We start from the raw sequence: 12,113 nt of genomic DNA, 5'->3' as shown, positions 1-12,113 counted from the left end.
ATACTGCCTACACGTAGGTGAACATTCTCGTGAGTTGGACTTTGACTTTGCAGCGACTATTGGGGACAGAACCAGTTTGAATATTCTACTTTCTCAATAATGTGTATAGTTTCATCACGCAACACATTCTCTACCCCCGTTGTCGAGAACATGAAATAATACGTGTACGTTGTCGCTCGACATGCGCCTTGTACTTACCCTGCACCCTCAAAACGCCGCCGTTAAAGGAACTATGATGCCATCAAGTGCGAAGACCATATGCACGAAAGTCATAACCCTACCCTTATCAGAACCCGAGCTGCAATAGAGAGGGGGTTGATTTGCGTTGATACCTGTGTCTCTTTTATCTCGGTTGCCACGGATCACCCACCCGGGACCTGTCTTGTAACTCACTCATTATTCAACACCACACGTGGTGATGAGCGTTGACCGTGCACTAACTGCCCAAGCCTGGAACTAAGAACTCCAAACAGGTAGTTTTTCTTGATAAAAGGGGCCCTTCATGAGATGGCAGTGGAATCCGACAGCCGTGGCGCCCTCGTGGCTCGGTCCGCCACCTTAACTCTAACTTTAAGTCACTGTGTAAGCGCCTCGGTTTCGACTACCCACCAAGAACAGCCGTCTGTTGAGTCCAGAATCCTTTACAGCCGGATTCATCGCTATTCTTGTGTAGTGTTCTCGTTAGTTGTCTGCTGTTGGGGGAAATGTGAAGCTGCTGGAAACAAGAACGCCACTGAGTATTCCATTCCCCGGCCTCTGGTGAGTGCTTCCCGTCTGGAGAAGACTTATCGCAGATGCTCTGAATGTCCCGATACTACCGCGAGCCTAGTATGGAGTTCATTGCAAGGCATTTGCCACGCAGAGAATGTTTCCTCAAGGTTACTTAATGCGCCGCTCAAAGCCACCCTCCCAGGGTTCGACTCAAGGGTATCATTAGAAACGACATCAGCAGCCTCAAGCGCCGAAAAATCGCTTGATAAGCTCAGTCGAGCATCACTACCCCTATATCGACTGGTATCAGATGCTGAACGTCAGTAGCAATCTTCCATGCCATCCGAGATCCCCTCATATAGCTGGTCTGCCTCAGACGACAAGCCTAGCATACGTTCCTGTCCTCTACATCACCTCCCTTATCAGCTTTGGGTTTCACACTTTACAGCCATCATGAAGCCGTCACTCTTTCTCGCTCCGGTGCTCTCGCTAGCTGCGGCGGCAGTGCCTGGCTGCCCTTCCTGCGGCAGAAATATGCTAGGCGACTCTGCTTCTGGCGCCCGTCTCGATGGGTATAGAGAGTTCATCAACCTAAAAGGGCGATCGTATCCCCCAGGATGGCCTCCCGCCTATGAGGAGAACAAGGCCGCGTACGACTCCAATTACGAAGCTATGAAAAACGCAAAGGGTAAAGAGAAGAAGCCGCATGGCCCTCCTGAGATGAAGCCGAGGCCCCTTCCGCCTCCGCCTGAGCACGAGTATCACCATGAGCACGAGTATCACCATGAGCCTGAGCATCATCATAAGCCAGAGCATCATCATGAGCCAGAGCACCACCATGAGCCAGAGCACCACCATGAGCCTGAGCATCACCATGAGCCCGAGCATTATCATGAGCCCGAGCATCACCATGAGCCAGAGCCCGAGCATCATCATGAGCAACCAGAGCCCTGCCCATGCCAGCACCTCCCCCAACCCATCAAGCCGCAACCTCCCAGCCCCCCTGTGGACGGTGCTTGCCACCCTGGCACCTACGCGTGCGAAGGCTCGACGGGCTGGCAGGTATGCGATGTCGGTGGCCACTTTGTCGTGCGTTCCTCTGCTTTCACTCTCCCTGAACCAACAGCTAACAAGTCCACAGCACGCTGGCGTCTGCCCGCCCGACACGGTGTGCAAGTTCTACGAGGCCAGCAAGAGCCCGTACTGTGTGCCCCCGGACTTTGTGTTTGCCTAAACGAGGCGCGGAGGAGTCAATTAGTGGTGGATCTTATTATTAGGAGAGTAGACCAGACACGGAAGACATATTGTCATATAATCAGGTTCATTTTGTTATAAAAAAAAAGACACGCTGTATTCATTCTTATCTCGCTCGCTGATGCGCAATGTAATGTACTGACTTAACAGTCACCCTGCCAATTCTCGCCAACCCATTCGGCGAACTTGGATGTAAAGGTGCCCTCCATGTATTTCCGCACATCTTTGTCGGAGTAGTCGCCCCCGGAGAACTTGAGCGCTGGGATAATCCAGGGCTGTATAAAGTCGATGAAGACGACATCCACATTCTCGGGCTTGTCCTTGTGATAAGCCGGGAAATTGATCTCGGATTGGAAGGCGTTGGCTTGGTAATAGAATTCCAAGGGCTCATGGACGGTGTCGTCGCCGTCGTCGCCAAAGTCATCCTTGGTGGTGTAGCCGGCGATGAGATCAGGCTGGCTTGTCAGCGGCATCTGGCCATCTCGCTGAGGTTCAGCCATATATTCGGGCTCTTCGAGCGCGGCCAGGCGGCCTCGGCGGCCTCTTCGGCCTGAAGAGGCCGCAAGCTTTTTCATAAAATAATCAGCCGCCTCCTTTATCAATTCAGGATGAGCCTGCTGCTCGGGCGCGCTCATCAACTTGTTCGATCTCGGCGGCGCATCATCGTCCACATGGAAGATGTCAGACTGCAAGAGGGGGTTCACCCAGATCCGACTCCCACTGTTGAGAATGCCGATGATGCGACTCGCTATCTTGTACGGCACGTCGGGAATGTAGCGGAACTCGCTCACAAAGGGACTGACAATGTACGTCGTGTCCCTCGTAAAGGCACCTTTGAAGATGTCGAAGCGGATGCCGCCCGTGTTCATGATGGCCAGGCGAGACTGATTGCGCCGGTCTTCGTTGACGATAATGTCGGGGAATACCTCATCCATGAGGAGCTTGTAAATGTTGCCGTCCTCGTTGAACCTGGCGCGCGACATCCAGTAATCGCGGGGTGCGCAGCCGAACTTGCGATCCAGCTCGAGCTCCTTGCGGGCGCTGTCAATCATCTCGGTGACCTTGCGACCTTTGTCGGTGTGGAAAGTGGACTCGTCCAGACCGGTGTGGTGATACATCCCAAGAACGTTGTTGTCAATGTAGGTACGCGTAAAGGTGGGTGACGCCTGGGTTTCCACGTCCCCCGTCTTCTTTAGGCCATCGACTGACATCCACCCAATCGTCTCCATGTACCGTCCACTGGCGAGCGCTACGGACATGGAGTCAAACTTGCGCGCGTCGCGGACGTGCGCATGCCCGCCGAAGAATGTAATGGGGGTGTGCCAGTTTGCCTGGCGCATGGCCTTGAAGATGACCTCGAACTCCTCCATCCGCAAGCCAACGTGGCCGATGACGACGAACACGTCGGGCTTCTCCTTGAGAACATCAAGGAACCACTTTTCCTTGACGGTGTCTTCCACGCGCTGTACGGCCGAGTTGTTTGCGTTGCCTGTAAAGTCGAAGAGGAAGCCAAAGGCAATAATGTCGAGCCCCTGGTTCTTGGTCTTGAACCGCCTGAAGCGCTGCGCCATGGGGGACTGCTTGCCCGTCTCGGGATCGACATAGTCGAGGTTCGACGCGACATAATTCTCCTTGAAGTTGGGCAGTGTGGTGTTGTGCTCGCGCTCGATCGAGTAGTGCTGGTACAGTTCGTGATTGCCCGTGCAGATAATGTCAACATCCTGCTGGGCGTAAATATCGTACTGATACAGGCCCTTTGGCGAAGATGCATCGAACAGGCCGTTGCCCTCGACGCGGTCACCGGTGTCGATGAGGAGGAGATCAGAGCCTTTGTCGTCGGCCTGCTTGCGCATGTGGTGGGCGAAGGAGACGTAGTCACCCCAGTCGGCCGAGTACTGTGGTCTATATGATGTTAGACAAAGTCATTGAGCTGCCTTGAATGGGCTGGACTGACTCTTGGAAATGACCACCCAGCCAGCCATGCGTGTCGGTCGTGTGGAGGAAGTTGAGCTGGCCCCAGGTCAGGTTGCGCATGGGCGCCGCGACCGGCTCGACAGCTCCTGGCTGCGCCGCCCGTGCAACAGCAGCGGCTGTGCCGAGAATAAGGGGTAGCGATGTGATCATTTTGGTGATGATGGCCTTGCACACATCGAGCACTGGTGCACGCGCCGTCTATGTCTAGATGATGGATGAAGGAGAGGCTACAGGAGGGAGCGTGAATCTGGTCCAGGGAGGGACCTTGATGATACAGTGCGGGTCACCGGGTGCAGCTCAGATGCACATCAGTGGAGCAAGAGGCTGACAGAATACATAACACGATGTTAGTGGGACTTATAGGCACACTTTTTATACAGTAATTGTGTCAGTAGCCCGGTGCCTGCATCCACATGTCAGGACTCAGCGATTCCAAAGTCGATACGGATAGTGATGTCGACATGATGCGGTTTTGATCCATTTGCCATAGTACCACGTAGATACAACTTGCACGACATGACAAACAGACAATCGATCACAATGAAGGTTTCGAAGACTTACCGCAATAGAATCAAATTCGGGGACCTCCAAACAGCTAAACGCAACGGTTCTAGAACGGAACCTTAGCCGATGCGACGAATGCGACATCTCGTCGTATTTGTCGGATGATGGCAATACGACTTATTAGCAGACACGCTAACAGATGTCCGCGCCCGGTGCTGCATGAATGTTAGGGACAACCCCGCCAGCATCCGCTGTGCCGTCCGGATCACCAACATTGACCCAAACATCATTTGAAGATGTCCCCTTCCCGATAAAGCCTTGCTTGTGTAACCAGGTCCAGTCTCTCCTTTCTATTGCGTTTTTTGCTACTTTCTTTCAAGTCAAACTACAAGCCGTTCCGGTCCAGCTGCCTTGTGACAATGTCAGCCCCCCCAAAAGCAGGTATGCGCACTCGCGGGCAAGAAAGACAGCGAATCCTAAGCTGACGAGAAGCCACTGACGAGGGGCCGCAAGCAGGCAGAACAGACCAGGAATGCTTGTATCTCCTAGCTAAGGAGATCGACTTGATTCCTGACCGCCCCACCGGTGAGCATGACTGTTGTGAAAGCGAGCAGGCTGCGTTTACAAAAGGTGAGTGCAGGAATTTTCACACAAGAGCTGTCCCTGATGCATCGCAGAGACAAGAAGACAGACTTCTCAAGCACAGCAAGAGAGCCTGGACATAAGAAATGCAGCGATCGCAAGCACCATACGGTTGGCAATGGCAGGCATAAGAATCAACTAGTAGCACGATGACCGCTGGTCAGCTACCAACAGGGTAGGCCAAACTACTCGTGGCGCCACGGCCCAGGAAGCAGCGTTGACTGCTTGTGATGCAGGGCAAGAGAAAATTAGAATATTCTTGAAAAAGGGGAGGCTTCATCAGCTCCTAGACCGGGGAAGGAAAGCGACTATACCTACAATCATCTTTGATCACCTCTTCAACTCCCATGGACTGGACCATCACTAACAACCCCCACGTGGCGCCGTCGAGTGAGACAACCACCTCTACTGTAGGTTTGCATTTCAGCTCTGCTCTTATCAAACTCAATGTGTTTGCCTCACATGGTAATGAACTCTTTGGGAGATATTATCCAGCATACCACATCTATTATTGAGCGTATCCGGTGGAGTTAAATATAGTAGACGCTGTAGTATAAAGACTCCCTACCCTATAGCTAAATTTAGTACTAGTATTCGTAGGCTACGAGGCAGTGGATTGACGGCTAAACAGGGGCTGCAGCAGCTCACGCCATATTTAGCCCCCGCTGGGTATGCTCAATAACAGATATGGTATGCTTGACAATATCTCCCAACTCTTTTCAAGCCAGTCCATTGAAGTCTGGTTGAAATACATTTGACCACAGAGACTGAAGTTATGTCCAGCTCCAGTCCATGTCCTCGCGGTGCCAAGTCGGAGCCCCCACCATGCAAGGCAGTCGCCCCCCCTAGCGCGGCACATCGCATCCAACCTCGATTCCCGCCCGCCCGTCTCCACCTCAAACTTTTCCCCTCGGCGAGACCCGCTCAACTCGACTTTGCGACAGAAGGATTGAAAGTCTCTGCTCATTCTTGACCTCCTCACTTCCCCAGGAACTCCTCTTACTTGACCCATGCCCGCTTCGACATCCTCAGATTCCTCACTACACACTTCTGCCCTGTCCTACAGCGCAGGTTCATGATAGCAGCAGCACCGTGAAAAGGCAGGCGACTTGAGTCTTTGCGCCTGCTTGGGGAGAGAAAGACCAACTTCACTCACATCTCATACAAGTATGTATCTGAGCGCCAATGCCTTCTGCCCGCAAGACGGAGGCTAACACACGGCAGCCCATGAGCAACTACAACACCTTCACCATGTCCCACACCAACGACATCACCACCGCGCACGGCGCACCCATCGAGACCCCCGCGACGCCCGTCGTGGTCGACAACGACACCACCACCACCGCCAAGGGTCCCGCCGTCGTCGACGAGCAGCCCTCTGACGAGCGGCCCTCTGACGACACCGACGCCGCCGTCAACCAGGGCCTACACCTCCTCGAGGCCAAGTCCACGCGGTGGTACTCGTACTTCCTCACCCCCGACTTCTGGATCGTCCTCGCCATCGGCCAGGTCCTCGCCCTGTGCATCACGTCCACCAACACCTTCACCAGCCTGCTCGCCGGCGAGGGCACCAACATCCCCGCCTTCCAGACCATGTTCAACTACGTCCTCCTCGCCGTCGTCTACACCATCGTCTTCCTCGTCAAGGACGGCCCGCGCACCTGGGCCCGCGTCGCCCGCCAGGACGGCTGGAAGTACATCATCATGGCCTTTCTCGACGTCGAGGGCAACTACTTCACCGTCCTCGCCTACAACTACACCAACATCCTCTCCGCCCAGCTCATCAACTTCTGGGCCATTGTCGTCGTCGTCGTCTGCTCCTTCCTCCTCCTCAAGGTCCGCTACCGCCTCTTCCAGATCGTCGGCATCGTCATCTGCATCGGCGGCATGGGCATCCTGATCGGCTCCGACCACCTCAGCGGCGGCAACGGCGGGCCCGGCCGCAACCTCGTCAAGGGCGACATGTTTGCCCTCGCCGGCGCCACCTGCTACGGCCTCAGCAACACCTTTGAGGAGTGGCTCGTCAGCCGCGCCCCCATGTACCAGGTCCTCTCCTTCATCGGCATTCTCGGCATCGTCATCAACGGCATCACCGCCGCCATCTTTGACCGCGACGCCTTTCAGGGCGCCACCTGGAACGGCGACGTCGCCGGCTACCTCGTCGGCTACACCCTCTGCCTCTTCCTCTTCTACTCCCTCGTGCCCCTCGTCCTGCGCATGTCCAGCGCCGGCTTCTACAACATCTCCCTCCTCACCGCCAACTTCTGGGGCGTCATCATCGGCATCAAGGTCTTTGACCTCCACGTCCACTTCATGTACCCCATTGCCTTTGTCTGCATCATCCTCGGCCTCGTCACCTACTTCCTCAGCGGCAGCATGCTCGGCGAGAGCAAGAAGCCCTGGCTCGGCGAGAATCAGGAGCGCGGCGTCCTCGGCATCGGCACCGCCAAGCTCAAGGCCCTCAAGGCTGCCAAGAAGGCCGGCGCCGACCCCGAGACCCGGTTCGCTTAGAGAGTGGACTGGGTGTCAGGTGCGAGGACAATGATACCACCGGACACGTATATACACGTACAAATCGCATGGCTATTCGTCTGCCCAATGTATTATGATCCCACCCAGCATGTAAAGAATGAGGTATCTACCAGAATTGCCCAACGCCTGCGCCCCGCCAAGCATACGTAGCCAACACAGGGTATAGATGGATAATTAAATACACATGTTTTCCCAAATCCAAATATGTTTCCAGAAATTCGAGAATCAAAATCAAAAGCCCCCCATTACTCATGCGCGCCCTGCTGCCGGCGCACCTCCATACCCTCTGTGAGCAGTCGCTTCTGCCCGTCCACGAGGAGCATCTTGTCCTCCAGCCCTTCGACAAACGACACGTCGCCGTATCGAAACTTCTCCCGCAGACCCTCCTCCTGCGGCGGCTGTCGGGGCTCCTCTGGTTCATCGTCGCCCCAGAGGATCCGGCGGGCTTCCTCGTCGGTGAGGGGTGGCTCGTCTGCGTACTCGGCGTAGACAACGTGGCCCTTGCTGTCGTCGTCTATCTCAGAAGAGGGTGTTGGCGATGATGCGCGCGGCGTGGTGGGGGAGGAGGTCAGCGTCGACGATGCCCCCGGTGTGTTCGTCCCGTCCGAGATGGTTGGTGGCGGTGGCATCGTGTACGGCAACCGAGGAGGACTCGCTGTCCGTGTTCGCTGGAGAGCCTCTTCGGTGAGCTGCGTCCTCTGATTCCGCGTGCGCATCTCCCGCGTCAACGACGGCGTGATGGACGGCGCAGGCGTGTGGCCAGCTATGCTCTCGCCATCGTCAAACTCCGACTCCTCCTCGCTGCGAATCGTCACTGTGTCAGCGGCGTCAGGCGACCCTTCCTCCTGGATGCGATCGGAAATCTCCTTGGGCACCTTCTCCTCCGCGTTGCTGATGCTCTTGGGTATGTTGGGCCGCAGCGCGACCGTGTCTGCGCGGAAGTGGCCTGACCGCAAAATGCCCCGGACTAGGAAGAGCTCATGCGTCTTATACGTGTCGTACCACGCCGAGTTGATCATGGCGGCCGCACGCAGGTCGTCCGGGTCGTTCATCATACTGAGCAGCTTGAGTCGCACGTGCTCCGGGAACTCGGCCGCCACGCTGTGGTGGCCACGATCGGGGGCCGCCATTCTGTCGAGACCCGCTGCGTCGGTTTCTTGGGGTTCTGCCTCCTTGTACTTTGTCAGTGCCCAACCGTGGCTCTTCCCGCTGACGTCGTGCAGCGTCAGTCCAGAGATACTGTTGAACACGTCGTTCACCGCCGCCCGGAAGGCGGGACTCGGGTCGCAGACGCCGCCTCGGTGGATGGGCGACAGGGGGCTCGGCGTCCTGCGAAGCGTCTCGAGAATCTGCGCCAGACTCTGGGACGGCTGCTGCATGGACTCGGGGAGGTGCGTGAGCACATTCGGTCGCACAATCTGCGACAGCACGTTGAGCTCGTTGTAGACGAGCATGATCCACCCCAGATTCCCAGCGTCGCACCAATGGCTCCCCTTGGGACAGCGCGGCGTCGTGCTCAAGACGGAGGGCGCCGGCTTTGGTAGACTCGCCGGGTGAAGCGTGCTGCTGCGCAGGGCGGAGGGCGTGATGGGCGGCACCTCATCGGCCAGGTTCCTGGACGGTCGTCGTATGTACTCTTGGATGGCGCTGGTGCAGCACGCGTAGACCTGGGCCACCTTGGCGCACCGCACGGCCCATATCTTGTTCTTAATCTTCTGGGGCCAGGGCTTGCTGTGGAGGTCGCTCTCGTCGACGAGGTTCAGGATGGCGCTCTTGGAAACGCGCGTGAATATGCTTTGCAGGCCAAAGGCATAGCTAATGGCCAGCATCCCGTCGGCCATGTCGTCGCCGCCATTGTGTATGCACTGCGGCAGCCAGCGATGCTCCACGATCAGCTCCAGGGGCGACGTGCACTTGTATCGTAGGCAGCATTCGGCAATGGCCACAAACTGCTCAAATTCGACCTCGCGGGGTATCTTGTCGGCGCGCATGTGAGCGGCGTAAAGTAGGATCTCCAAGGATCTCCATCGGTTCGTCTCCACCTGGGGCATGCGGTACAGCCTCGCCTCGGAACCGTCCCGGCACAGGTACCGCGTCGCAGGCGGCGGGAGGTGCATGTGGATGTCGTCGTCGTCGTGCATAGGCGGACTCTGGTGGTGCTGCGGGAACATGCGGGCAAAGATGGGCGACGTCGGGGCGAGCACCTGCGAGTTCACCCGGAAGCGGACGACAGGCTCGGTGCCCACTGCCTCGGGCGAGAGGTTGGCAAACTCGAGGATCGCATCGCCGAGCGGCGCAATGGCAATATCCTCACACTCGCGATCGGGGGAGATGCCCGACTCGCCGGCCTGGACCAGGGCGCGCGTCTCGATGAGGTCTTGCTTGACTTTCTCGTAGTTGCGGAAGCGTATCTCATAGCGGGGAAACTGCATCTCCTGTTAGCCGGAGGCCCAAGACGTACCTGATGAGACACTTTGAGAAACTCACAAATTGCGGATCGGCGGACATGACCCTCGTCACGCTCGCATTCCTCATCCGATTCACAGCCTCCTTTCTGTATCTCTTGTTGTTGAACAGCGCCTCAATCTTTTCTGTATTGGCGTCGGTCTCAAATTTGCGATACGTGTCCGCCAGGTTCTGCTTGAACGACTCGGCGAGAGATTCCAGGTAGATCCGCCAGTCGCGGACAATGCTCAGTGCGTTGTCGTTCACGTGCGTGCTGCGGCCCGCGCTACCTGTCACCACCTCGGTCAGGCTGCGCCCGCTGAAGGAGCTCCTATGGTCGAACATGCCGCTGGGTGACTCGAGGGACGAGTCGCGCCGTGCCATGGTCTCGGTCACGTTGGAGAGCTGCCTCGGCTTGAACTCGTCTGCCAAGATCGACCGGCACAGCGCATGCGCGCGATCCCTGTGCTTCATGTACAGCTCGTAGGCGCTGTCAATTTCCTTGGGGCCCGATGGCCCCGACCGCATCCGGTGCACGAGCTCCCGCAGCTGTCGCTGGTTGCCATCCACCTCGTTGATCGAACTGCCAGTACCATCTCGGATGCCGAGCGAGTCGTAGGAGTCTGTCTGATCAGAGCGCTGCAAACATAGTTAGCCAACAGTTTCCTCAAAATTTCCCTCGAAGGGGTATACTGTACGTTTCCCCGTTTGGTCGACAACAGCCCACTGGACTTTCTTGAAAGCCTGGGCAACCCCCAGATCTTCTTCATCTCGCTGCGTTGCACCATGTCTGCCGATTTTGGAGACGCCGATGAGGCATCGAGGGCATGTGTGCGCACGCGGCTCGGTGATTTGAACATGGATATCGGAGCTGGCCTCGGCGGCGGGAGGTGGCGCTCGCTCGCTCGTGGATGGGTGGAAGGGTGGGTGTATAGGTGCAGCCTAGAGTCCGGTCCAGTCTCAAGCTGGGTCGTGTAGGAGAGAGACCGCTTGTGGCATGGTTCGTAGGATGGTCTGGCAATGAATGGGCACGCAGCGCGCGCTGTTCAATTCCTTGCTGGCCAGGGTTGGAGCTGCTCGCGTGGTCATCCGACGCTCGCTCAGACGGGCGAGGCACGGCCTGGAGCGGCGACGGGAGAGGGAGAATGGGAGCGAGCCGAAGTGGCGGGCGTCTGTGGATACGCAGAAGTATGCAGAGTGTGGGCGTGTGTGTGTCAAGTCGCGATGCAGAGACGTGCTCGAGGATGGGTATGCGCAAGGAGATGTCGGGAAACGGGGCGTGGGAGAGAGATCGTCAGTCAATGGGGATGGGAGAAGCGGAGTTTGGAGCAACGGTCGAGTAAGTAGAATGAATGAACGACATGGAGGCAAGTACGACTGGACTGGAGGCGAGGGCTGGATCGGTTTCGGCGGACGAGACGGGACTGGACTGGACTGGCTGGACTTCAGCCAGCTGAGGGACAGTCTCCACCAAAAAATCCCCCCAGCGGCCACTGGCTGCCCGCCTCAAATCCGCGTCCCAGGGTTCGATTGCGGGGGACTGCACATGCTAAGGAGACACGAGGAGTACATCTCAGCCCACGTGAAACTGTAGGCCTGACAGGTACCCTCGGTCCCTCACTGACGGTCGCATCGCCCCAGCGCTTGGCCACGTCTGGGGCATCCGCATCCTCCCCAAAGACCAAGGGAATCTTAATTACAGCACGAACAGACACTCAAACCCCCGGATCCCCGGATTAGTCGTTCAAACCATCGCTTTATTTCGTTGCTATTTCTACTCCTTGCCAATGCTGCCTTTTCCTTCTTTGTGTCTACAAGGCAAAGTATATCCTTTTTCAATGGACCGCCATTCTTCCCCTTTAACTGACCTAGAGCCAGCCATCTCCCAGCAGTAGAAACGTACGTGCTGATACCCGCATCTACAATGACAAATGGACGCCATGCTCTCAAGTTGCCCTGAGCCCTCCTCCTGCCGAAACTATGCCTCAACATGCTGTGCTGTGCTGTGCTGTGCTGTGCTGTGCTTGCTTGCTTGCTGTGCTGAAAGACCA

General features: G+C 56.8%; 4 protein-coding genes across 4 annotated transcripts; 2 read left to right on the top strand and 2 right to left on the bottom strand.

Moving 5' to 3' along the window:
• Window positions 1-601: 601 nt before the first annotated feature.
• F5Z01DRAFT_233029 (uncharacterized protein) lies at window positions 602-2,077 on the top strand. The gene has a single exon (XM_046258326.1). The coding sequence runs from the start codon at window positions 1,048-1,050 to the stop codon at window positions 2,044-2,046; it is 999 nt and encodes a 332-aa protein (XP_046116463.1). The 5' UTR covers window positions 602-1,047; the 3' UTR covers window positions 2,047-2,077.
• On the bottom strand, window positions 2,010-4,164 carry F5Z01DRAFT_660906 (Metallo-dependent phosphatase-like protein). The gene is made up of 2 exons (XM_046263856.1): window positions 3,920-4,164; window positions 2,010-3,867 (listed from the first exon to the last, which is right to left on the bottom strand). Exons 1-2 carry the CDS (start codon window positions 4,087-4,089, stop codon window positions 2,109-2,111), a joined length of 1,929 nt encoding a protein of 642 aa, XP_046116462.1. The 5' UTR covers window positions 4,090-4,164; the 3' UTR covers window positions 2,010-2,108.
• Window positions 4,165-6,336: 2,172 nt separating this feature from the next.
• On the top strand, window positions 6,337-7,596 carry F5Z01DRAFT_625669 (uncharacterized protein; the record flags this gene model as incomplete). The annotated part of the gene is made up of 1 exon (XM_046261441.1): window positions 6,337-7,596. The coding sequence occupies one exon, from the start codon at window positions 6,337-6,339 to the stop codon at window positions 7,594-7,596; it is 1,260 nt and encodes a 419-aa protein (XP_046116461.1).
• A 266-nt stretch (window positions 7,597-7,862) lies between these two features.
• On the bottom strand, window positions 7,863-10,850 carry F5Z01DRAFT_638404 (uncharacterized protein; the record flags this gene model as incomplete). Its single annotated transcript, XM_046262364.1, has 3 exons — window positions 7,863-10,052; window positions 10,105-10,701; window positions 10,761-10,850. 3 exons carry the CDS (start codon window positions 10,848-10,850, stop codon window positions 7,863-7,865), a joined length of 2,877 nt encoding a protein of 958 aa, XP_046116460.1.
• Between the last annotated feature and the right edge of the window lie 1,263 nt (window positions 10,851-12,113).

The sequence above is a fragment of the Emericellopsis atlantica genome, assembly GCF_019669845.1.
Source record: "Emericellopsis atlantica unplaced genomic scaffold F5Z01scaffold_21, whole genome shotgun sequence".
Classification (NCBI taxonomy): Eukaryota; Fungi; Ascomycota; class Sordariomycetes; order Hypocreales; family Bionectriaceae; genus Emericellopsis; species Emericellopsis atlantica.
This window is presented reverse-complemented; position numbering and strand designations above follow the sequence as displayed.